General features: G+C 36.4%; 1 protein-coding gene across 6 annotated transcripts in view; it reads right to left on the minus strand.

Annotated features, from left to right (window-relative positions):
• Positions 1-26,806, minus strand: part of Lrba (LPS responsive beige-like anchor protein) — a 662,281-nt gene that overhangs the window by 487,106 nt on the left and 148,369 nt on the right. For all 6 annotated transcript variants that reach the window (XR_010039211.1, XR_010039212.1, XM_003476894.5 and 3 more), the window contains exons 23-30: positions 19,007-20,065; positions 17,619-17,797; positions 16,721-16,874; positions 16,003-16,183; positions 12,937-13,064; positions 12,423-12,530; positions 9,359-9,518; positions 6,520-6,982 (exon numbers count right to left, since the gene is read on the minus strand). Coding sequence is in view for 4 of the 6 variants with exons in the window: in XM_003476894.5 (XP_003476942.2) it covers positions 6,520-6,982; positions 9,359-9,518; positions 12,423-12,530; positions 12,937-13,064; positions 16,003-16,183; positions 16,721-16,874; positions 17,619-17,797; positions 19,007-20,065 (2,432 nt within the window). In the remaining 2 variants the exon portion in view is untranslated. The remainder of the gene's footprint in view (positions 1-6,519; positions 6,983-9,358; positions 9,519-12,422; positions 12,531-12,936; positions 13,065-16,002; positions 16,184-16,720; positions 16,875-17,618; positions 17,798-19,006; positions 20,066-26,806) is intronic.

Genomic DNA, 26,806 nt, shown 5'->3' on the forward strand with positions numbered 1-26,806 from the left:
AGTCAATAATTCAATTAAAAGGACACTACATGTATACTGTCACTCTCATTTACCAACTATTTTCATTATTATTATAAAGTTTTCATATAAAAGCTGAAAATCTTCAACAGAGGGATCTTTAACCCCGTCTTTACCCTATCATGCTCATCTTGAACACATGTGTAAATCCAAACTAGTAATGCATGTTCCAGATTAAGAAATAGTGCAGAAAATAAAATTTACCAGTACTAAGACTGATCATGCCAGAACTAAACATTTTACATTATCTTTCCATAAAATTCTTTGGAAAATACACCATGCGTTAGACAAAACTTGCAGAATATATATGCCAGACAATATGCAAGAGATATTTCTGCCATCTTTCTCAGACTACAACTTTTGTTTCTTTTATTTATACTAGCAGTCAAACTGAGGGCCTTTTGCATGCTAAGCACATGATCTACCACTGAGCTATGCCTCAGTCCTTAAATTTTAAGAAACAAAATGAAATCCTTTTTAAGAAACATTATGTGGGCTTGGGCAAGGTGGCGCATCCCTGTAATCCCAGCACTTGGGAGGCTGAGGCAGGAGGATCACTATGAGTTTGAGGCCAGCGTGGTCTAAAGAGTGAGATATTGGGGCTGGAGATTTAGCTCAGCGGCATAAGTACCTGCCTTGCAAGCAGGCGGTCGTGAGTTCGATCCCCAGTACCGATAAAAATGAAAAAGACAAAAAAAAAAAAAAAAAAAAAAAAGAGTGAGATACTGTCTTGGGGAAGGGAGGAGAGGAGAGGGAAAGAGAGGGAAAGGGAGAAAAGGATAGAGTAAAGTAGTTGTCTGAATTTTTTATAAAGTTACAAGTGTTAACAAAAAGTACTTTCAGCCTTGTGTCATAAAGAATGTGGAAAACAACCAGTTATGCACACTGGTTTTCCAAACTGACAATTAAAAGCCAAATATTAAAAAGATAAAATTTTAGCCTGGCAGAGTGTAATCCTAGCTACTCAAGGAGCTAACACAGAAGCACTGCAAGGCTGAGGCCAGCCTGGAAAACTGACAGAGACCCATCTCAAAACAAAAGGGGCTGGAGATGTGGAAGAGTAGAAGAGTATGTACAAAAGGCCCTAAGTTCAATCTCTAGTACCATCAAAAAAGGATAAATTCTTACTTAAAGTTTGGCTTTATGCATTTAATAATTTTAATAAATACTTAATATTTGTGAGGCACCGTGCTAAGCGCACATCTGAATTATTTAATTCATATTTATTACATGAGATTCCCATTGTAGAGGTGAAAAAGTTCTTCTAAGGTCCCACACATAGCAATTGCTTTTTTTGAACATTAACTAGGGATATTAAAATTTTCTTTTAATTAACAATAGGCAAATAGCAACAATATTCTCTTGATAACTAAGGTTCAAAAGTATCCTTTCAGAATTAAATCAGTTTCGAATATCACAGACCTTCACGTAAATGCTATTCCATTTAACCTGCAAACTGTTCACTGAAAGAGAAAAAAGCATTTAGCTTAGCCCTCTAGTCCCTAAGGATCCAGTCGAAAAGCCAGACCAGCCCTTGAACTTTATCAAGATAAATCCCTGGCATCCACTAATCACCAGAGAGGATCTTCAAATTAGATAAGAGCAAGAATTTTGGCATGGGAATGAACACAAACACCTTTCTGTTCAGAAAGGCCCGCAACCTGGCAGCCTTTCAGCAAGGTTTCACTCATGTAGCTGTTACTCTAAACTTTCCAGCTATTGCTTGGAAGTTGATAATTCTTAAGATATGAGGAGAGTTGTGATTTCTGACACAGCATTCCTGAGATAAATACGTGATCAGAGGGATGCTTTGAAATTCCCAAAGATACTCCATTGGCCTATGTCTGGATGCAAGTTTTTTAAAAGATACCTCTTACTAAGAAGAAAGGAGAAAAAAGACACAAGTTTGTTTTCCACCAGACAATATGTTAAATGCATACCAGACACATACACTTCCACAGAACATCCTGGAAAATACTATTGCCAAAACTACCTTTCTATTTCAATGTATTCCATAAAATGTATTACCTAAGTATGCCTTCTTAACTACCTTTATAATCTCACTGAAGTTATCAGCAAGACACAGACTAATTTCAACACTACTTAGAAGGAAAAAAATGGCAAAATTATAAAATCTATGTAATTAATAATCTTTTTGACTATGTTGACAAGATATACTAAATTTTAAAATGTAGCCACACTTTAATGTTTCTGAATATAACCTTACCATAAACATTAAAAAATTTTTTTAAAACCTGAGAACTTTTTTAAAATCCTGATATTTATACTTGCAAAACTCACCATTGCCGTGAATAGTTCTATATTTACTTTATGAGGAACAGAGAAACACATGTAACTATCTTCCAAAAATCATAAATTCTAACCTGATATGTACACTATTTTTTTTAAATTAAAAATTACCTTCAATGTCCTTTTACACCAAAACACAATGTTCTGCCCTTCTCTCTTATGGCAGTATATGTACAGGGTGTATGGCACTTCCAAAATGGGTGTGATCAGAGGGTTTCAGATTTCAGAAGAGTTCTGTTTTGTTTTGCTATTTCTGCTTTGGAGTGCTTGTACATGGTCTAATGAAACATCCTGGGGATGAGACCCAATTCTGAGCACAAAATGTACTTACATTCATACATACCTTACACACATAGCCTGAAGGTACATTGATACAATACTGTATTTTTGGTATTCTTGCAGTTTGACTGTGACCTGTCTCATGAAATGTAAAACTTTCCACTTGAATGCTCAATGTGTATACACAATATGTATCAAAATAACACATGAAACCAACTCTTCATAGATCAGCAATTATAAATCAATTTTTTTACTATTAAAAAGCAATGCTGGGGGCCAGGTTTTAGCTCAGTGGCTCAAGCGCCTGCCTAGTAAATGGAAGGTTGTGAATTCGATCCCCGGTACCAAACAAAGAAACAAAAAAAAAAAAAACAATGCTACTATAAAATACAGTACAAGACATCAAAGAACACACAACAGTTAAGACAGTAGGTTCAAGTCTTAGCTCTACTCTTTGCTACCATAAGACTCTAAGCTACTTAATTTCGTATGTCTCAGTTTCTTCATCTGTAAATATGGGATATGTAAATCAGGAATAGACTACCCATCTAAACACATAATGTATAAAGAATAGACTTCCACACAGTAAAAAGTTCAACAGATATTAGTTTAACTATGAAATTTCTCTTGCATAAAAAAATTTGCTATATATTTCTTCTGCATAAATACCCATATATAGAATTAAATGTATATATTTTAATTTTTAATTACTTCTGCCAATTCCCTTTCAAATAAATTGTAACAAAATGCTCTTTCAACAAAGTATACAAATGATTTTTGACATCTTCATTAACAACAGGTATCATTTTTAAAAATTTGGTATCATTTTAAAAACTCTACTGCCAGGTGTGGGAGCACACACCTGTAATCCAAGCACTAGGGAGGCTGAGGCAGGAGGATCATTGCAAGTTTGAAACCAAACTGACTCCAAAGTGGGCTACAAAAGTGAGCTCAAGGCCAGCCTAACTGCATAACAAGATCCTGTCTCAAAAAAAAAAAAAAAAAACCTACCCATGTAAATTGGGTGGAAATATCTTCCAGTTACTTTAATATGTACTTACATCATTATTAATGATACAGACATTTGTATATATTAACAGTGGTTCCTATCATTTTCCATTTTTCTAGCGTAATATTCATTTTGTTGATTTTTCAGTGTTTGAGTATCGATCTAAAATGTCCCCAGAAGTTTCATAAATTCAGGGGTCAGGTTTCGGAAGGTGACTATATCATGGGAGTGCTATACTCATCAGTGGATTAATACATTAATGAGTTCATAGCTAAGTGCGCTATTAGAAGGTAGGGCCTGGTGTGAAGAGATGAGTCATTGAAGGCGGAACTAAAAGGGTGCATTCTTGTCCATAGCTTCTCCTTTTCTTTTCTATGCTTCCGAATGCCATGGGTTGAGTGGCTTACCTGTGCCATGCTCTTCCACCATGATGTTTCTGCCTGAGGGTTCGTCAACCGCGGACTAAAGCTTCTGTAACTATGAGTCAGATAAACTTCCTTAAACTATAGATGTCAGATATTTTGCCCCAAAAACAGGAAACCTATTAGAGTTCATAATATGTGTGCACTGGAACTATAACGCTTTTATCTGCAATGTGTATTCCAAATACTTAATGCCTACATGCACACAACACACTAACATCACGGCAGCAGGGATCGAATGGCTCATTAGATATAGTAGCTGAGTTTCCATTCATATCAATGCACTTCATTCTGGCTCTTTTTCCTCCTAACTTTAGGGAAGAGATAATTTGTCCATTCACTAATAAGTGAATGAGTCAAATTTCAAGCCCTCTTTTATTTCAATGTTTAAAAAAAAAGTATAAAAAAGACATATGAATCTAGAAACTGTATTTATGTCATATTACGCAGATACCTGTATGTCATTTACCTGAAATTCAAACTCTATCAAACTCTATTTTCTCCAGGGCATTTCCTAATTTGTAAACAGAGGGAAACAGGACAAGATAACAAGATCATGCCAAACCCTCCCCACTAAAGTTACATATTTTCTGTTCTGAGAATCTTAATTACCATGCACAATCTTAACCAGCTTCAGTGCCTATGATGGCAACCCACAGCAGACCCGGAGTACAAAGCTAGGAGAGGAGAAGAGATAGAGAATAAGAGGAACCGGAGACAAACAAAGCTGGCACACAACCGTGACTCCAGCTACTCAGAGGCTGAGGTAGAAGGATCATTTGAGGCCAGGGGTTTAATAAGGACACCTGGGAACACAATGAGACCCCCCCCCCACCTGCAGAAAGTCAAGAGGAAGGGGAGGAGGGAACAATCTGACAGAGGGAAAGGACTAGATAAGTAAAAAGTTTATTGGGGGAGGCTGGGAATTTAGGTCAGCGGCATAAGCGCCTGCCTTGCAAGCAGGCAGTCGTGAGTTCGATCCCTGGTACCAATAAAAACGAAAAAGACAAAAAAAAAAAAAAAAAAAAAAAAGTTTATTGGGGCATGGTCTAACAATAAGCGTGAGAAACAACAAAATATTCATTAAAAAAGTTACAATGTGAACATATCAAAAGAAAACAAGTCAAAGGGAAGGGAATCTCACTGGGTAATCTAGGCATCAACATAAACAATGAGAACAGATTATAAGCCATGAATAAAATAGAAACTATAAAACAATAAAATGAATGAAATGAAAATCTGACGACATTGATGGAGTTTTACACTCTCTTCACAGGCATATCTCTACAGTAGAGAAGCCAGAAACTTTGTGCTCTGAGTGAGCAGCATTAGTAACCAGATAAAGTCCTGCGTCACTTGATAGGATGTAAAAGTAAGAAACAGTATCAGTGCAGTCACCCTCCTGCCACACACACACACACACTAACTGCCAGCCAATGCTGAGAAAACATTAGACAAAGCTAAACTGAGGATATTCTGAAAACAGCTGAACCTATACTGTATTGGGATCAATGAATTGAAGGAAAAACTGAGGAATTATTCTTCCAGATTGAAAGACAATAAAAATACACAATAACTGGCATTGGGGATTTGGCTCAGTGGCATAAGCACCTGTCTTGCAAGCAGACAGTCATGAGTTCGATCCCCGGTAAAAAAGAAAAAGACAAAAAAATAAAAAATAAAAAAATACACAATAACTAAACACAATTCTGAACTTGATCTCTATACTATAAAAAACATTAATAAGATAATGATTAAAAATTGAATGATATTTGAAGTTAGTATTATACCAATGTTAATTTCATTATTTACATGATGATAGTTATATAGAAAATATACAATGAAATATTAAAAAGTAATGAAACATTACTAATTACTTAAAGATTCATGAACAAATAAAACTTCTTTGTACTAGGCACTTTTCTGTAAATTAAATCTTACCTACAGATTAAAATATTAATTTTTAAAAGCAGAACGTTTAGTCAAAAATATTTGTTAGAACTTTATAGAATAAGAAACGTTCATGAACATTAGTAAAAGGTTTCTCAGAGCAGTAAAATCGACAAGAGTCAGGAATTTGTGGTCAGCTTTCTCAAGCTGTCAGGGCTCTGAAAACACTGCTGAGTCCATGCATCTGTGGAATTAAGATCCCTCTCTGTTTCATGCAGGCTGGCTCCATCCTGGAGACATGGCACTCTCGGAGAGCCACTGGTAAATATAAGCGATTTTCAAGTTGTAGCAACAACCAAAAAAGCTGTTTTACAAACAACTTGCCAGCGGGCTATTAAGATTATTTTTAAATAATCTTATTGACATGCAAAAAAAAATAATCTGTGATGCTGTATGAACCAAGTAAAGTACATTTTTTATAAAACAGATCAAAACATCTTTCTACTACTGAAACTACAAAATTTAGCCATGTCCAACCGAACTGTTTAACCTTTTCCAATTTATAAATGTAAGTGTAAGCTCTCTGCATACCTGTCAAAAGACCTGAACTGCACAGGTGGCTCCGCAGACAGATCACTGAGAGCACCAAGGCAGGAGGGCGGCAAGAGAGCCGGCTCCATCGCAACTCCCTCGGGCGGGGTGCTGACCAAGCTCCGCAAAATGTCCTTCACGTTGACGTTTTTAGAAACTGGAAGTGCTGCTGTCGCCTTGTTATCCAACTCCTCTCCTGCGTCATTTCTGCTGTCCTGAGATTTATTGACTTCTAAGGAAAGCGTGCACAGCACCTCGCTGATGGCGTCAGGACCCGCGCTGACACTGGAAGGTGCCGCAGGGGCAGGAACACAGGTGCCACTCCCAGGGGCTGAGACCAAGGCAGAGGCCGAATCCTCTCCGAAGCCCGAGTCCCTCCTCTTAGAGCCCGCAGCACACTCCAAGGATTCCGCCCCAGGAGGCCGAGCCACAGGGCTGCCCGCCACTGCTCTGTTTTCCATGTCTTTCCAGAAAAGGAAGAACAAATGACGCAGGTGAAAAGCAGAAATAAAAAGTTACTTTCAGCCTAACAGCCATCTATTTATAATTCTGAAATACACTGTGTTCTAAACCGTAAAAACTAATGTATTATCGATAAATATACACATGAATGCACCTGTAATTGAAGATCACATAATACGACATTTAAGTAATAAAAGTACTCTACATCCCGACCTCTTCTACATAAAAATTCAGACTCTCACACTGCCTTCCTGACATCATCTGTGTCAACATGTTAAAAACTGAATTTTTTTGTCTTTCTCAAAAAACCTTTCTTACCTGTCCATCCTTCCTTGCACCTTATAATTACTCTCGCGTGGCATTTCTCTTTCCCATAACCCACATCCAATGTTTCAAGACCCTGTTTTCTCTGACAAAGAAGTCTATCCAGAGCATGACTGCTTCTCGTCCTCTCAATGACCCCAGCCGCCCTCCAGCCCTCTTGCTGGATGACTGCACTGTCCTAAAGATGGAGGAAGGTGGTGACTCTCATGGAACAACTCTCCCAGGTGTCCCAGTGTTCACTGTCTTGACAAGGCCGTAAAACTCGACTGGGCCTGATTACATTCATTGATGTAAAATAAGTAACCCTGGGCCAGCTCTGGGCCCAAGTTTGAAGAAAGCAGCAGCTGCAATCCTAGAACACTAAAAACTCCATTAAGAAATCTGACTTCTGATCCACCCTGCTGATGAAAGAAAAGACCACACAAGAAAAGACCACACATGAAAAGACCACATGGAAACAGCCCTTCCACACTAATGGGAGCAATGGAAAATGAGGCTGACAGCCCAGACTTAACCCCCACTCTGTGGCTTCAGTCAGCCAGCTCCAACTCCCAGTCATCTCGGGTGAGTCACTGGACAGATAAGTACAGAACTCATGTTAGGATTCCTAACCCCCACAGTGTCTGCAGTATGGTGAACCATCCCCACTGTGGCCTGTCCAGTCTAACAGAAGGAATCCTAAAAGCAAATACATACAGTGCTGATATAAGCCAGCAATCTCAGCTACTCGGGAGGCTGAGGCAGGAGGATCTCAAATTCAAGGTCAAACTGAGCAAATTAGCAAGAACTTGCCTCAAAAATTGGGAATGGGGGTCACCCAGTGGTAGAGTACTTACCTACTGTGCATGAGGACCTAAGTTCAATCAACAGTGGGGGGTGGGGGGTTGTCACAAAAGCAAGATGAACATACTTGTGGTTCTAGGACACTAAATTTCAAAGTAATGTGTTACACAACAATCCGTAACCAAAACAGTAATTTTTCTTGCCCTCCAGAGTGTATCCTTAACACAGAACCCAAGGAGTTACTTTTAAAAACATAAATCACAAAACTGGGCATGATAGTGCATGTCTGTAATCTCTCCACTCAGGAGGCTGAGGCAAGAGAATCACCTGCCAATTCAAGGCCACCCTGGACTACACAGCAAGATCTCCTCTTTAAAAACAAAAATAAAAACTATCTATATATATCAAGAGTCCTGCATGGTAGCACATCTCAGAATCCTGGGAGCTGAAGCAAGAACATCACAAGTTAAAATCCAGTCTGGGCACTTAGCAACTTACTGAAGCCCCATCTCAAAATAAAAAATAAATAGCTAGGGATGCAGCTCAAAGGAAAATCCCCAAGTTCAATCTCCAGGACCATTCAATAAATTAACACAAGCCAGTTGTAACTCTTGCACTAAAATTCTCCATGATTCCTCATTTCCTTTAGGAAAAAAACTACATTCCATCTCGGTCACTCATTCCTGATCATGTCTGCCCTCTTCATTTTTTCTTTTCTCAGCATTTTTACAACTTTCTGAAATATTATACAATTCATTTCATATACTTTTTCTTTCCTTTTGTTAGAATATAAGCTCCATGAGAGCAGAGATTTTTTTCATGAACATACTCAAGTAGTCAGCTATTCAAGAATGAATATAATTGCATAAATAAAATACTTTCTTTGGATGGCAGCTAACTCTATGACAATAGCTATTTACCTAACTATACTTCTACTTTTCAAATTTCAATTATTACTATGATTAGTTAACAAGTCTGTCATGTTAGTCTTTTCTTAGAATATGGGTTATTCACAGCAAATGCTGAATAAAAATATTAACTGTATAAATGATAGTATTTTCTTACCTTTTAACAGATGCTCATTTAAAGAATAAAAATCATGTCACAATTGCAATTAATTACATGCTACTTAAACTATAATATTAGCTGTTATTAAAAATATGGGCTTTCACATTATACATTGAAGGATTTAAATTTCAAAATCAGTGTATGAACTGGGTGAAGTTTTACATAAACTTTGGGCACCCAGGGATAAAACATGGACACTTACCAGGGAGTGAGACTTTCCCATTTTCACTACCAGTTTCTTTCAAAGAATGGCCATGCCTCTCATTTTGGGGTTCCAAAATGTCTCTATACTTGGAGACCATAAGAACAGAGATAAAGTACACAACAGCTAAGGCTAAGAACTGCGCCTGTTTGCTATCCTCCTGTGAAGAAATAAAAGTGATTGTTTTTGTCACTATGAAAAGAAGAGGTTAAGGGTTTAGATGCAAAAGCCCCTGCAAAGGCTCAGGTGTTCCTGTTCAGAAGAATGGCTGTGGGAAGCGACTATTTGGGGTGGGGGTGGGGTGACCTGCTCTTGGGAGGGCATGTCACTAGGGGTGCCCTGTTGCAAAGGTACATTCTTGGCCCAGAGTCCTGCCCTCTCTGACTGCTCCCAGGTAGCCAGGAGCTGAGAAGCTTTTCCTCTACTACCCCTCTCTCCCAACCAGCTCCTGCCTTGGGGCCAGCCAGCCATGGATGAGAACCATGCACCAAAATACACCTCTCCTCCTTTAAGCAAATTAGACGGGTGTTAGGTATTCTGCCCCAGCAACAGAATATAGACTAACACAATGTTTTAGCTTTTCTTCACATAATAACAATTAACCATAAAATATGTTCATAAATTTCTATCTACACACACAAAATACACTTTACCTATATAATAAATTAATAAATGTACTAGCAAATTCACCTGAGCAAAAAATGACGTTCAGTTAGGGGTCTCATTATTTGCAAAACACAAAGAAAGAAAACCTGGTTCACATTTAAAAGTTAAGGAACTCAGCCACACGTGGTGGTGAACATCTGTAATGCCAGCACTCCAGAGGCTGAGGCAGGAGGATCGCTGTGAGTTCAAGGCCAGCCTGGGCTACAAAGTGACTACAGGGCCAGCTTGAATTACATTTAAAATTAATAATAAGTAACTCACTCTGAAGCAATATGCTATCACATAATTTACAATTCCATGAGAATAACTGCTTATTTTTATTTATTTATATATAAAAGTGCATTTACAGTTGTGCTAAAAAACAAATATCCAGGAGAACGAAGCAAGACTATCAGATATAGAAGAGGATGCAAAAGGAATTCTTAAGAGTATTTTAAGTAATACAGCTACGGTTCATATACAGAACTGAAATCACAGTCTGACAAGGAAAAGGGCGCAGACAAAAAGAGGCCGGGCTCCACACCAGCTCCCCACATCACCCACTGGGAACCAGTGGTCCCCTATCTCGTCCAGTCCTCATGTGCAAGGGAATGCTACACACAGCACTGTTCTGGTAACTTTCAAAATGACCTTGAGCTTAAATAATTTAAATGGAAAAAATTCAAATGTGTCCATCAACTCCTGAAAACTAAAGGCAACTCAAGCTGTAGGTGATTTTATAATACAAAAACAGGGAGAGGTAGGGGTTATAGCTTAATGGTAGCAAACTTGCCTAACATGCCAAGGCTCTGAATTTGTTACCTGACAGAAAAACAGATGAAAACAATGACACAAATAAGACTCAAAAGTTAATAGTAATTAACTAATAATATCAAAAGTTTAAGATACCATCCATTTAAGAAAAAATATCAGGATGTTTTATCAGGCTCTCTTAACATATAACAAGGCAATTCTTAGATTTGTAATATGACAAATAACCAGATTTTGTAGGATCATATGTAACAATTTCTTAGTTTTAGTTGAAAGTGTAAATGTCTACTTTTTCTCTTTATTAACCATCCATTTTCTGTAGCTATGAATGAATTTTTCTGCCACACAATTCTGTCATGTTTTATAATTGCTGCTAATAATATCACCATTAAAAATGTAGGAAGGTCATTTACTTGGTCTTTATATCTTAATCAGTTATGAGTTACAAATGCTTCACTAAGTCCTTATGTACTCCATCAAATTCCCTACATCCTTAATTCATTTCTACCTTTCACAAATTGTGTGATCTTAAAAACAAAATTAAACCTCTTATTGCTGCCTTCCTCATAGAATCATTATGAGAAATAAATGAGATGATGCATAAACAGCAGCTACTATTCTCTAACTACTAAGCACTAATTACAAATTCCATACATGCATAACAGACCGAGTCAAGAACACAGAAAAGGACCAAAATACAATAGAAAAAGAAAAAAACAAAATTGAGTTTATAAAGTACATAGGAAATATACATGCAATATATACAGTATCCAGCACTAAATACTAGTAAATGTTCCATAAATATGATTATAACTCCCAATGCTGATGATTAAGATTGTGATTTATTTTATATTTTATTTTATTTTAGGGGATTACTATGTAGTTCAGAGTGGCCTTGAGTTCATTACATAGCCCAGGCTAGCCTTGATCTCACAGCAATCCTTCTGCCTCAGCCTCCTAAGTGCTGAGATTAAGGTGCATAGACCATGCCTGGCATGATTTTTATTTTCATCTTTATACTTCCTATATAGTTTTAAATTTTCCACATTAAAATCAGCTATATTCTATATCAATATAAGTTAAAACTATTTTTAATCTTTAAACATGAAAACACCACACTGAAAGCATCATTCCACCCTGTACATTTTTGTAACATTAAAATAGTTGTGAAGAGAAAAATATTTAATTATTCAATAACATAATACAAGAAATTGGCAATTTTACTGCATTGAGAGCAAATATACTGGAGGTGAGCCTGCTGGGTTTAAACACTGGCTGTCTCCCACTAGCAATGTTAACTTGAACAAAGTATCCCACACATTCCTAGCCACAGATTTTTAACCTATCTAATGGATTAAATGTAACTCAAGAATTTGTTGGACTTACAAAGTATATGCAAAACCTTGACAGTGCTTACTAGATAATAATAGTATGTTCTCCTTTAGCATTATTACTAACTCATTTGTGTAAAATAATCCTCTCCAATATTTTAAGAGTCTAAAATCATTTTCAAAAGAGCTGGTATCCAGAACATCTTATTTCCACTGGACTATTACGTATTGCAAGGAGCCTTTGCTTTCAGTGCTTCGGACCTGGGAGGAAATATTTATCAGCTAACAGCATACTTAAAAGGAATATTGTAACTTACTATGTCTCTGAAAACAACGGCCCTAAGCCGGTTGATATCCATGTCTTGCAAGAGCCTGTCAAGGTCTCTTACTGGAGATAAACCACCAGTCACAATGTCCACGGGACTCTATTTAAGACGGAACAAATAAATACATAAATATATCACAGTTTTTTAGAAAAATAAACACAATAGTCCACTATTTATGCTCTAGACATTTCCTCTTCTTAGAGGTGGGGGGGAGTGTCAATAAGCATGGAGGGAATTTTGTGGGAAAAAACTGACACATGAAGAAAAAGGTATCACAGAAACAAGAAAAGTAAACATTTGGAAAAGCAGACAAGATTAAGTATAAGCAAATCTTTACTGTATATTTAAGCACAAACATTTAAATGTTACATTCACAGACTAAAATAACTATTTTAGGATATCTGTCAGATTTATTTAACTTTATGTTGAAATGAACAAATTAATTTGATATCTTTATTGCGAAATCTAAGCAGGGTTTTGGAGCCTAACAATGCAGCACACCCACCTTGGCCATAGACGTCCCCCTGGGCAGCAGGCTGTGGACTGCTCTCGGGCCCTTCACCGCGTTGCCCCGGGCCTGCAGCTGCGAATGCTGCTGACACTCTAAGCAGTTCCGCACGGCCACTGCACACACTGCCCGGCACATGAAGGGAGAGAGCGGGAAAGAAAGGTACAGTTCAGATTTCAGAACAGATGCAAACCACCTGCACAACACAATTCATGGATCATTTTATTTAAAACAGGTTCCCAGCAGCAAATCCCAAAAACGACACTTGACTACCACCTCATGCTTGCTCTCTGGTTCTGTCCCCTTTATATGATCCAGTTAAGAGCTAGCGAGATGGGAAGCCCAGTGGTCTACACTTTTAGGATCTGCTAAACAAGTTACAGAATTTTTTTTTTAACAGTGGGGGTTAGTATTGAGGTTTGAACCCAGGTTTTGCACAAACTAGGCTACATCCCAGCTCAGTTCAGAAATCTTAACTGTTTCCTAGAGCTTACCCAGGCTTGCTGCGTCAATCTTTTATTAAAAAAAAAAAGATAATGAGGGGGAAAAAATTTAAAGAATAGTGGAAGAAAATAGGGAGCAAATGACAATGCTATGAAACAGTCCAGGATAAAATCACCCATTACATTCATTGAAATAAAAGAGTTAAAAACTTGCATGTTTCTCTTACTTTGCATTATTACTGTATGACAGTAACAGAAACTGACTGAGGGCATACATTTATAGGAAGCTTTCTAGGACCTAGCATTTACTGGCTTTCATTAAAATTGCTTAGAAGATGGGAAACAGAAAAGAAAATCTGGTTGATATACACTCCAAAATTTCCTCTCTAAAGCCTTCACCAAACAAGCAGTTCCTTAGGTTATTTAGAACTTAACCGCTGAATGCTAAATGCCAAATGAGATCATGTACACTTGATTATGAATTGCATGATACTATTCAGCCATCTCAATTCCCGACCAAATCTGTAGAGTGCCAGGTATCCAAAATGATGAAGGGTGAAAACAGCAACCTTGAGTGGGGAAGCTTAAGTATCACCAGCATACCATATAACTAGCAGATGTAAGACTTCAGAAGCAAAAGTAAAGGTGTCAAAAGAGAGCAGCAAGAGTTGGAAAAATGGAAGTGAGGGACAAAGAGAAAGAGAATATGGAATATAATTTTCTCAAATTTGGTATCAATTATTTGGAAAATAGTTTTTGTACTAATTTTGTCATAAACTACTCAAAATCAAATTTGGTTCCGCATTTAAAATAAATAAATAAATAAAAACACCAGGTAGTTGTGGTAGTGCACGCCTGTAATCCTAGCACTCAGGAGGCTAAGTCAAGAGGATCACTGAGAGTCAGAGGCCAGCCTGAACTACACAGTGAGCTCAAGGCCAGCCTAAACTACATAGCAAAAACCTGCCTCAAAAAAAGAAAAACAAAAAACAAAAAACGCCAGACTTCCTAGTGTCAACTAATCTCAGTAGTACGCGTTGGTTTACTGTTCCCATTCTACCTTCTGATCGCCAACCTTCAGGAAACACAGGAGTGAGAAGACCAGGGATCAAGGCTTCCTACTTGATTATGCAATCAAGTAACCCTGGACAAGTCACTCTCTGGGTCTCATTTACATTCATAAGGAACTGAGATGATGCTAGAGTAGATTGTATTATCTTTTAATTCTCTACTACAGCTATTATAATAATGAAAATAAGACTATTTCCTTAATTTCCAAATTTAATGAATATTGAATAAAAGGAAGTATTGTTAGTGTCTGATCCTTGTAAGTTTAATTGTAGAAACATTTTTAAGAAAATAGTTTTTTAAAAGGCATGTACCAAAGTTAAATATTTTAATATTATGAATAGAAAGTTTAAAAAAGCATACTACAGCAGAAAGAAGAGAAACATTACTTAGATAAAAATATATTCGAATTCCAACTTCGTCAACTGTAACTTTCAAATTTTAAATGAGCTTCCTAACTTTTCTGATCTCCAACTTCCTCACAGATTGCCAACTCAATGTGAAAATCAAAAATAAAGATGACAGTCAACCACTGATAGCCTCTATTTTGTCATGTTCACCATTTGAATCTCTTAAATAAAATTCTGTAACTTCTATGAAGTGTTATGTCAAGTACTTCTGAGTACCCTAACTCTAAATTACTTTGAATGGCATGTTGAATAAAAATAATAGTTTTATTTTTTAAAAGGCTAAGTTCTTATTAAAATAGATACTTACTTTATTTTTTAAAAAGCTAAAGTATTTTTTAGTTTATGAAATAGATACTAAAAATGGGGGGAAATCTCATTTCAAATTTTTTTTAAAAACTGCTTTTCCGGTTGCTGACGCTTTATTTCCAATCTGTCTCCACAAGGCCATGATTTCTAAGTGTCTCCTTCTACTTCTTGGAACCCCTTCCCCACCATCTACTCCCCATATAATAAGTCACTTGACCAAGTCTCCACAGCACAACTAGGGAGAATGTGTGCCAAGAAAAAAGTTTTCCTTTACCTAAGCAAGTATAGTGAACACTAAAAAGTCTTTTTGTATATATTCACGTTTACCCAAGAGCTGCTTCCAGGAGAGCAGAAATATAATGGTTTAATCACTTTAAAACACTACTTGAACTTGTTTGAGTAAAGGCTGTTACTGGAACAATACAGTTTCGAATCTTGGTACTCATGTGTGTCAGACAAGAGGAACCACCATTATGGCGGGCTTCAGAAGCAAGTTTACGTCTCAGCTAAGACATACATGATTCAGTATACATTTGAATGAGACCTTCAGGAGAGTCACAAAAATTGAGAAGCACTACTTTAGAGCAAAAAGAGAAGAAGGAAAATGTAGGCCGACCAGAATCACCTTAGCAGAGTTTGGAAATTATGTCCTTCCTCATTCCCCAACCTACTAAGTGCCATTATGCATAAAGCACTAATCATACGGACACATACAACAATCTGGGAAGCACACAATCTTTTCCCAAAGGAAGAAAAACCATTTTCTATTTAATATATGGATCACTGAAAATGTCAAATTCCTAATATTCCTGAATGAATGATTCTTAACAGCTCACCCAGTCGGAGACACTGTCGCAAAATTCCTCCAGATGACATATTTTTTTCAGCTTCAATTTCAGTAAAGCCAAGAGAACTTGCAAATATAAGCACATCCACAAGGCTAATTAATCTCTGCATAAATGTCACAGAGGCTTCTACTGAAAGACCTTGAGTAGGTTCAATATTCTCCAGCTCATGCTGCAAGGAATAAAGTTTGACATTTATATATGGAATCTGATAAAAATATAATTTTACCAAATATATTCCTCAAATTTCTAAGTATTATAAAAAGTTGGGCTTTCGGATATCTAATACAATAGAGTGATTTACTTATTTTATCTTTTAAAAAAGAAGGGCAATGGGACCATTCAGATGAAACACTGTTAATCATGTTCTTCATCAGGTGACTCATCCCTAAGAAATCAACATTCTTGGGGCTGGGGATTTAGCTCAGCGGCATAAGCGCCTGTCTTGCAAGCAGGCAGTCCTGAGTTCGACCCCCGGTACCGATAAAAAGGAAAAGACAAAAAAAAAGAAAAAAAGAAATCAACATTATTTTTAGTCTTCATTCCTAAAACAAAGTCTAAAATTCTTTCAAGTAACTGCAAAAGATTCTATTGCTTCTGACTTGTAGCCACCATGATACAGAGTAGCCACCACATTCATGGTTTTAATCAATAAGGATGCGTAACACTGTGTTTCCCCACTGATTATATACACTGTTTAAGTCCTTACTGTAGCCGATGTCGCAGCTGAGAGTAATGGCAGTATTCCCCCACATGCCATGACCATATTGTCCATCACTTGAGAGATGAGGTGAATCGTATTGTGTACAAAGATGACATTATCATTGCTATTCACGAAGTCCATAACTGTCTTTGTTGAATGGCTGTCCAAAGATAAATGATGTTTACTGATAAAGCTAAGAAACAGAAATTACAGTTTGCCTACTTGAAGAGAGAAAGGATAAGAAGGTGCTTTTCATTCAGCTTGAATAATGATGTAGCGAGTACTTGGGATGTTCACTTCCTCAGAAGCAGACTATTCTACCATTACTAACCACATCCTTCTGCAGTGCTACTCACATTTGATTTTAAATGTTGGATGAAATTATCTTCACTGAGAAGGCATATAGCAATAACTGAAGTGTTAAATATGCCATTAATGCATTTTCTATTAACATTTTATTAAGTGATGGCATAAAACAGTTCAGAGTAAGAGTCATATATATATGCAGATTAGGCACTTATAAAATTGTAAATCAAAAAATGGAAGATAATCTGAAGTATACAGACATGGGCAAGGTTATAGTTAAATCTCAACTATCTTTTAGTACTTTCACTAATATTTCACTTGCTAGACCTATTTCTGGCAAATTCCATCCTGTAAAATATGCTACAGGAAACCTTCAGCAATTTAAAAAAATTGACTTTTGTGTTTTTGTAATCCAGATAGGGATTCTTATAACAGAGAGTAAAAGTTAATTCATAACAATCTATAGAATAATGTATATTCCACTTATTCAATCAAATGCAAACATAAACTCTGAAATTAACTGAAAATGTATATACATGTTTCTTTTAATATAAAGACCAAGAAGCATACATATCTTCTACAATAAACATGAACAAACCTTCTCCACATCTGTATATCTGTTTCAATGGAAAATAAGAGATCAGTGAGCAAACGTTGATGCATTTGAGACCATTTGAACTCTGGAATACGAAACATAGTAGATCTGGAATCCCTCCTTTGTCCATCAGCTGCATCTGGTGCTGTTCCTTGCCCAGGCTGCTCCTGCTGCCTTGACATCTAATATAGAAAATATTAAAAGTAATAAAAATAAATTCAATTTCAGGGGCTGGGGATTTAGCTCAGCAGCATAAGCGCCTGCCTTGCAAGGAGGCGGTTGTGAGTTCGATTCCTAGTACCGATAAAAATGAAAAAGAAAAAAAAATTAATTAATTAAAAAAAAATTCAACTTCAGAGAAACACACAAGTAAAGCAAGTAACATAACAGTTTCTATACATTTCCTTAACAAATATTTAAACACTAAAGAACCAAACTGGAGAGAGAAAAATTATCAATTAGTAATAACATTAATATTTCAAGACATTTTAAGAATTACTTGCTGAAAATGAACGATCAAAAAAGAAGTGTAATTAACTGGAGTCATGTTAAGTATTATCACATTACACCATGTCATAAAGGAATCAAGCAGTTTTCACTTTTGAATCAGCGTAAAATAAAATTTATAATCCAGGCTGAAGTATAAATTGGCAAGAATACAAAATAAACTAAAAACAACATAATAATGAACCAACTAGCCAAGGAAGAAATGGAAGGAGGGAGAGAAGATACAAGCAGATGAAGTAGAAAATGGTATCATGCACCCTCCCATTCATTGTCTCAGGCATCACTCTGAGTGCAGGCAGAGGAGAGGCTGCACACACACACACCTCCACCCCGTTACACACAGATGCCTCCCTTGCTTACAAATCTCACGAGACAAGTTCAGCCAGCAGCTCTGAGACTAACAGCACATTCGATCAAGTACATGGCCCTAGAGTTTATTGGAAAACTAATGTGGGATAACTAGACCATCAAATATAGAGTGAAATGCAAGTGTTTCCATATTTGATTTACAAACTAAAATTATTACAACCCTGAAGCTTGAAAATGATCACTTTTTGTGATGCAAAGGGAAAATAATAGTAAGAGCTGCCATTTAATAAACTCATACTGGGGTAAGGGATGTAGTTCAGTAGTATAGTACTTGCCTAGCAGGTGTAAGGTCCTGGGTTCACTCCCCAGCAATGAGAAACACAGACAGAGTCAGAGAGAGACTCATAGTTACACCAAATATGGTACTGTCAACAATCTGCAATATAATTTTTACAGTCACTGTATTTATGGAACTGTAAATAAGATAAGAACCAAATTCAAAATAAAATCTAAGTATATACCCATGCACTGATTTAATGTAGTTTACACATCAAGAAGACCACATGCATAATTACCTCAGGCATAGGTCGAAGAGGTTGAGGTGGCTCCATATTTGTGCTAGCCTTTAACTCCAGCTTCTCAGTATCTGTAGTAACACTGGACACATCCAACTTGACAATCTTTTGCTCAGAAACAGCAGGGGTCTCAGAGGCATTATCATGACAATCATTAACTGATCTGGTTCCTCTAGCCTGGCCAGCTGTTTTCTTCCCATCCTCCAGCATCTGACCATTGTCTGGCTGCACAGTTATTTGGGAGAGGGCAGCTTCGGAAGCTACCAAAGATTCTGATGCTGCCACAGTCAGGAACTCAGAATCTTTAGAATCTGGAATTTCAGTATCAATTTGCTTTTTCATAACAGGTGCTTCATCTTGAAATATTAATTTGCAGTTACTACTAAACGCATCAGGTATTTCGCTGGCTTCAGAAGCAGCTGGAGACAAACTATTAATCTGGAGCTCTGTGGGCAGGCTGGCGACCTCAGTAAGACTGCCCTCTATCTTCAATTCTACATAATCCTCTTCTTCCTCGTCCTCCACTACAGACTTTTCTAGTAATTCTGGCATCTCTGCAACATCCTCTTCAGAAGGTGAACTTAAGGAAGCAGTTGGTTCACTGATGGTTACTGTGTTTTTGCTGGCAGTTTTTAAAGAATTAGAACACACAGTCACAGGCTCTACTGCCTCAGAAGATGCTTCTAAATCACCTGCATTCTCTGTTTCACTTGTCTGTGTTTCTTCCAAAGTGGCTTCATCTAGTAACTCCTCATTTTCTCTTTCAGCTTGCCTTTCTTCATCAGCTATACTATGCATTTGCAGCTCAGTGTTGGATGTAGACTCTACTGAACTTGTCTTCCCAATACTTGAGTTCTTATCACTGTTTCTAGTGAGATGAGAGACACAGGAATCCTTTGTGTCCGACTGCTGGGAACCCACTGACACATCCACATCGCCACAGACTTCAGCGACTTTGTGAACTGGACTTGAAGAACACGTGCCAATCTCTTCACCAACTCTCCCCTGCTGTTCCCTAAACAGACTGGCAAGGTTTTCTTTGTGTATTTCAAAAGTGACCTAGACAGAAATGTACAGTCAGTTAAAATACAAATAAAAAATGAGCACAGCATTCTGAACACAAAACTCCAATACATTCACTTTTTAGATACATAACTTATAAAATATTAAAAAGTGTAATTTTCTGTAGTATTCTTATGTTAGTAAAACGATTTTAATGATAACAGGCAGCATGGCATGAGACCATAAAAAAAACAGAATTAATCTATTCTTTAAGATGTTTGGGAAAAGAATTCACTATTTTCCTGGGCCTCTGCAACTTGTATGAAGATGTAAGCATGTACCACTGCAAAGAGCACTGCGCCCTGGACCATGTACTGCCTCACATGCAAGGAAAACCCATGTCCCACAGTTCACCTCAAGAAAGATTTCTAAAATTCAATAATTATGTTCAGTAAAGCAGCTCTCCAAAACTTTTTTCTTACTAAACTGGTAATATAAATTCTTTTAGTAATGAGAAAAAACACTCAAACCTTTGCCCAAAGTCAACTGCAATCTTCAAAGGCTGAACTGGTCACAAATGGTCTACAAGTGCCATTAACCCACCTGAGCATCCACACACCGCACCTACGTGCGACACTGTGTATGCGGCACTGTCAACACTCCTGTACTATGCTCTGCCTTTTACTAACCTAAATGGGAAAACTGAACAGAGGAAAAGTCAAAAACAAAGTACCATGATTGGGTTAACATGGGATATATCATATTTTTAATCTCTTCAAGAATTTTTGGCTTCCAGCTACCACTGTGTGATTTCCACCTGTATTTCACTCCCAATTTTACAAAAACACATTGGAAAAATAACACCCCATGCAGAAAGCATAAGGACAATTGTAGTTTATTAACGATTTTTAAAATTATTTCTTACTATAATCTCTATTATTGTTATGTATGATAAAGTCAACATTTGTTCAATATATTTTCACTGAACCATAACATGGGAGGATAGTAGATGATGATACAAGAAGAAAAGCTGATTTTTTTAATGTACAAAACTCCATGGCCTTTTTGAATCACCTGAGTAGAAAGCAAATCTAAATATAAATAATGCACAATGCAAAACTTTCCTTTTATAGCCGTTAGCTAGTCTTTACTTAGGATATATGCAGAATATCCATGCCATAATATGATACAGCTAAAGATGAAAATACTTAGGAAAGTCACTTTTTTCTAGTAATATTCGCAAATATTTTCCTAAATGCAAAGAAATTCCTAATTATAAATACAGAACTTTGAATAGCTTAAAAACAAATGTATATATTCTACACTGAACAGTAAAATGACATAGTAACTAACATAAATTCCTCTCATATCAATATTTCTTTGCAACTGTTTTGATTTTGTTCTGTTTGTGGTATTGAGGATCGAGGTCTCTAAATCACCACGTTGTATAACCTAGGCTCAGCTCAGACTCGTGATCTTCCTCCCTCAGCTTCTCAGAGTGCTAGGATCATTTATGAAGATAGCAGAAATACATTTTCAGATACTTGGGGGTCTCAGAAGCCTTAGTTCATGTGCACTTTTTCAAGAAGGCACTGGAAGATGTATCTCACAGAAAGTATAAAACTTAGGGAAAGGCACAGACACAGGAAACAGGAGAGAGGGAGGGGCAAGGAAAAAGGGAGGAAAAGAAGGAAGGAGGCAGGGAAGTAGAGTAGAGAAGGAGGAAGGTAGGGAGAGGAGGTTGGAATAAAGGTAAAGGTAGGAGGGTGGGAGGAAGGGAGAACCTAGGCAGGTGGTGGCTCTTCCTGGGGAATATGTAGGCAAGACCAACAGGAAATCCTGAATGAAGAAGCAAGGAGAGCTGCAACACCCATATGAATAGTACAAGCCAATAAGCATTTCCATGAACAAAATCTAGGAAACAGATGACAGTTTCCAATTCTAAGATTAGCGAAGTCAAACTCTACTCAGAGAAATAGGTCAAAGCAGAGTATGTTTCTGAGGTGAAGTAAGAATGTGTGGTGACTACAGCAACAAGACTAGAAGAGACACAGGCCAAGTACCCATTAAAATATTGGCCCGGGGCTGGGGATTTAGCTCAGCGGCATAAGCACCTGCCTTGCAAGCAGGCAAACATGAGTTCGATCCCTGGTACTGATAAAAAAGGAAAAAGGAAAAAAAAATATTGGCCCACCTCATGTGAGTAAATTTATCCTCAGATTTAAAAAGAAAAAGCTGTCAGTGTTGTTGGCATTTCAATGCTAACAGCCCATAGCCATATCAAACTCTTTTCTTCCCTCCCTGCTTCTGTCCTTCCTTCCTTCTCTACCAGCTTCCCTGGTCCCCTGCCCCCAAGTCTGTTTTCCCTTTTGTTTCTGTGGATTTCAAATGAACTGAGAGGCCTTCCCTATTCACCCCAGTGAAGTACACTCTCATCAAAATTGCTGCCTGCAGTTATTCTCCATGGGCCTTTTTCTTTCAAAGGTGTTACTGTCACTTGACATTTTCTTCCTACACATCTTTATTTTCCTGTGTCCTCCATTAGAGTATAAGCTTCATAAATGATTAATAGTAAGATGAGTATAAAATTATAGGTTGGAAAGAATTTAGATTCAGAATTTGAAAAGCTTTTAAAATTCTAAAATTCGTTAGTTTTTTAAATTTCCCTTCAATTTACTCCAAGGGTCTAAAAACTAATTGGCAAATCTAGGGACAGTGGCATACACTTGTCATCCCAGAACCCTAAGGCAGGCATCAGTATAATTTGGCAAAATACTGTCTCAAAATTAAAACTTAAAAATGTCTAGGGATATAGCTTCATTTGAATGAGAAGAGTTTGGCAAGTAAACAATAATCACTGTGGTTATCTTTTTTTACACTGTTTCTCTTACGGTATTTGTGACTTTATAACTGTTAATTCTCAATTAATTACCAGATATTGTTCTAAATTACCCTGCTAAAAGACTAGTCATTAATCTTCACAAGCATTTGATAGTTAATCTATAGCTGTTTGTAATGTTTGGAAAGCAGCTCTATCAACCACTAGTTAAAGATATCCGTAAGCTGGTAACCACATTTGTTTTGCTATTACTTTTTACTAAACTGGCATTCAAATTTATTAACTACGAGATAAAAGATGAATATGGTACCTATGAAAGTGGTCGTATCTCTCTCACCCATGTATTACAGATATTTAACCTACAAAAATGTATATTTTTAAGTGGTAGGCAATGTTTAGCAGCTGATATTCTTTTTAAGGAAATGCATCTTTTTCACTACACCATCTTTGTATAAAAACATCTGCTATGACTTTTTACTTTCTACTTAAGTTACCAGTCTTTTCCACAGCAGAGAAATAAGTAATCTTTAAAACAGCTGACTCTTTCCATATGAGGTATCAAAGAGTACAGGTCAAAGTGATCACCGCCACATAAAAGCTCTTTTTATAGACTCAAATGCAATAGCTTGCAGCAACAATGGATTAAGGCAATGGACACAACAGCAAACCAATTATAAACACTTGCTAATCTATTTTATATAAAGCATACAGGTTAGTTATCTAGATACTAGATTCAAAATTAAATTTTGCCTTAACAAGGCTTTTTGAGACATAGTATGTATGTACGTATGTATGTATATACACATATATATAGTGTGTGTATATATATATATATAAAACATAAGCAATCCAAAAAATAATAGAGAATTATGAACATTATAAATTTAATAAAGGCAAAACAATTCCATAAGGAAATCAAATGATACACACAATAAGCACTACATATTCATTTATGTAATAAAATATAAAACATGTATGTACACACACTCACATGTATGCATATTTCAGGAAAAAGAAATATAGTATGATGTTTGTATGGGAGACAAATTAATTAATAAGCTATTAAACTATTGTGTATCCTTCCCAGGTACTTTTTGCACATATACAAAATTTAAATAATTATTTTTCTATTTACTTCTCATATATACTCACATTGTTTCTCATTTGCCTTCTCTTAATTTTTATTGAACTATTAAAGATAGTTTTAATATGCAATCTCCTTGCAATGATTAGGTACAGAGGTTTTTTGGACATCCTTGTCACTTATTTTTTACAGGATGTTGGACCATGTCTTGTGTGTTTTTCTATTGTACTGTCTTTTCCTGTTTCTAATTAGGAAGATCATTCTTACTTTGGTTCTAAGTAACCATTTGCCTTTTGACTTTGATTATGAAATTATATAAATTTTGTTTTTGTTTCTGTAGGGAACCACTTGTGGAATTGTATGGGTTCTAGAGGCGCTTGGGTTTTTTGGTTTTTGTTGGTTTGTCTTGAAGTATACTAAACACTGAACACTGTCCACTTGCAAATTAGACAAGTGCTCTCCCACTGAGTTACATCCCTACCCCAGTCACTTCCCTCTGACATAAGGTCTTCCTAAATTACTCAACCTGGCTGGAGCTTGTAAGCCCCCAGCCTCCAGAGAGGTATGGATTGTCGACATGCCCACCAAACCTGGAAAAAAGGTGTTTGTTTTTGACAAGAAACATATTTGTATGAGTTGACAAATTCCAGACTATACTATTCTAAAATATAGCACCTTAACATACTAAATATTTTAAACTGAGTAACTGGAGAACTCCCAAGTGCAGAAGGACCCTCCAAACTTTTCCACCCTTTGTTCTTAACATAAGTCCTAACACACTCCTATGAGAGGTGCCTTACCTTTACCAGGAGAAAAGAAAAGACTTTATTTATGCAAAAAGGACATCCTGAAGAATCTGAATGAATAGATCTTGCTACCTCCCCCAGTTTGCTAATCTTAGTTCATGCTTAGCTCATCTGATCACATTTTTCCATGACCTTCCATTTTTCATCTAACATAAGATAAAAAGAGCACTTTTAATGATGCTTGGGTCTCACTCATTTTCTTATTAAAAGTGAGAACTTATATTAAGTAAAATGAGTTGGGCTTGCTTGTTACTTACTCTACCTTTTATCAGTCTAATGTCCAGGAGCCCAAGTATTAGATATAAAATACAGGAAAATGGGTTTTACTATTCCCTATAACATCACACTGAACAGTTTTACTCTTTGAAGTTCACCTTTTCTAGTAAGGACTAATAGTAAATGTACAAATATACTTTCCTCTTTCATAAAATGCTTTATAAGCAACACTTCCTCTTATGAATAAGAACTAAGTAAGAAATGTTTCTACCACTTTGGTATTTTCTTAATCTCTATAAATATCTTACTAGCATATGTAAATAGTTTAATATTTATCTGAAAGAAAAAAATAACTTTACACTCAAATTTCCTTAAAGCAACAGAATTTCTATGAGGTCAATTGTTAAACAATATATTTAAAAATACGTTAAGCTAAGCTCATTTTTGTAGGCTATTCAGGATCTATCCCCCCTAAAATAGGAAAGTTGAGCAAAAGTTGAGATATTGAATGCTTCATGCATGCTGATTTAAGTATCTCGTATTACTAAGAGCAATTCCAAAAGATTAGTAATATTATCCTCATTATATGTAGACAAAGCTAAGAAGAATGATGTGTAAAATCATATACTAAATAACTTGCTAATATTTTCTACACACTTTTTTTTGTTTGTTTGGTACTGGGCTCCAACTCAAGACCTCGCGCTTGCCAAGCAGGCACTTGTGCCACTGAGCTTTCTAAAAGGGATAATGATCAGTTTTAAGAATATTCTAAAGAGATGCTCTCATGTAAATCTAGAACACAAAACTAACAAAGGATTTCAGGAAGCAACTTGGCAATGTCTACTAACACTTTTAAAAATATACAAACCCTTTATAGAAATTACACTTAGAGACATTTACCCCACAAAAGAAGTATGTACATAGGAAAAGGGTGGGCAGTGCACAACAAGGCAGTGTTAAAGTACAATGCACACGTAGTACATCATGACATAAATTGATAGGGCTTTTTTAAATATCATCTCCACCAATGTTTCCAAATAAAATTGTGGAGAATGCTAGAATATGAAATGCAAACATGAGTCATTTATACAGTCACTCCTTAGAATTATATAAGTGGCCTGAGAGCCTTCAGATGTTACTGTAAAGTCAAAGCTTTTGTTTATAACTTTACTTCTCCATAATATAACTTACATGTGCCAAGCAATATGCAGCAATTACAATTCATGGTAAGAAATGCCACTAAATGACATAAGATTATAAAACAGTGTGAATACAATCACATTTTTCTGAGGAAGTAATTGTATACATGTATATATCTATAACAAGAAGAGAAGACTATAAGGATTTACCTCTAAATGTTAACATAAGTTTTACCTTGGTGTCTGAAAAATGGGTGATTTTGCACTTTGTATCTATGTGTGTATGTATAAGTATATTTAAATGTAGAATACCAAAAATCTATGAAATAAGGAAATACTATGATTTCTGAAATTTCTTAAAATAGCTGACTTTCAATCATCTTGAGAGCTGTCATAAACACACACATATATACATTTTATTTATATGTTATGATCCCTAAAAATACTTTCAATAAACAACTTAAAGAATTTTTTAAAACTTAACCCCTTTTGCTTTTACTCAATCTTTTGCAGTACCTGGGGACTCAATCCAAGTCCCTTCCAAGGAGCTACATCTCTAGTCTTTCTTTTTAACTCATTTATTTGTTTTTTTAATTTTGAGGTCAAAGCATGGTGGAACACTGGTAAAATCAACACTGAGAGTCCAATACCTAAGGTACAAAGTGAGTTCAAGGCCAGGCTAAACTGCATAGCAAAATCCTGCCTAAAAAACAC

This window comes from Cavia porcellus, unplaced genomic scaffold, assembly GCF_034190915.1.
Source record: "Cavia porcellus strain 051 isolate PalLab524CR breed Dunkin Hartley unplaced genomic scaffold, mCavPor4.1 scaffold_14, whole genome shotgun sequence".
Taxonomy (NCBI): Eukaryota; Metazoa; Chordata; class Mammalia; order Rodentia; family Caviidae; genus Cavia; species Cavia porcellus.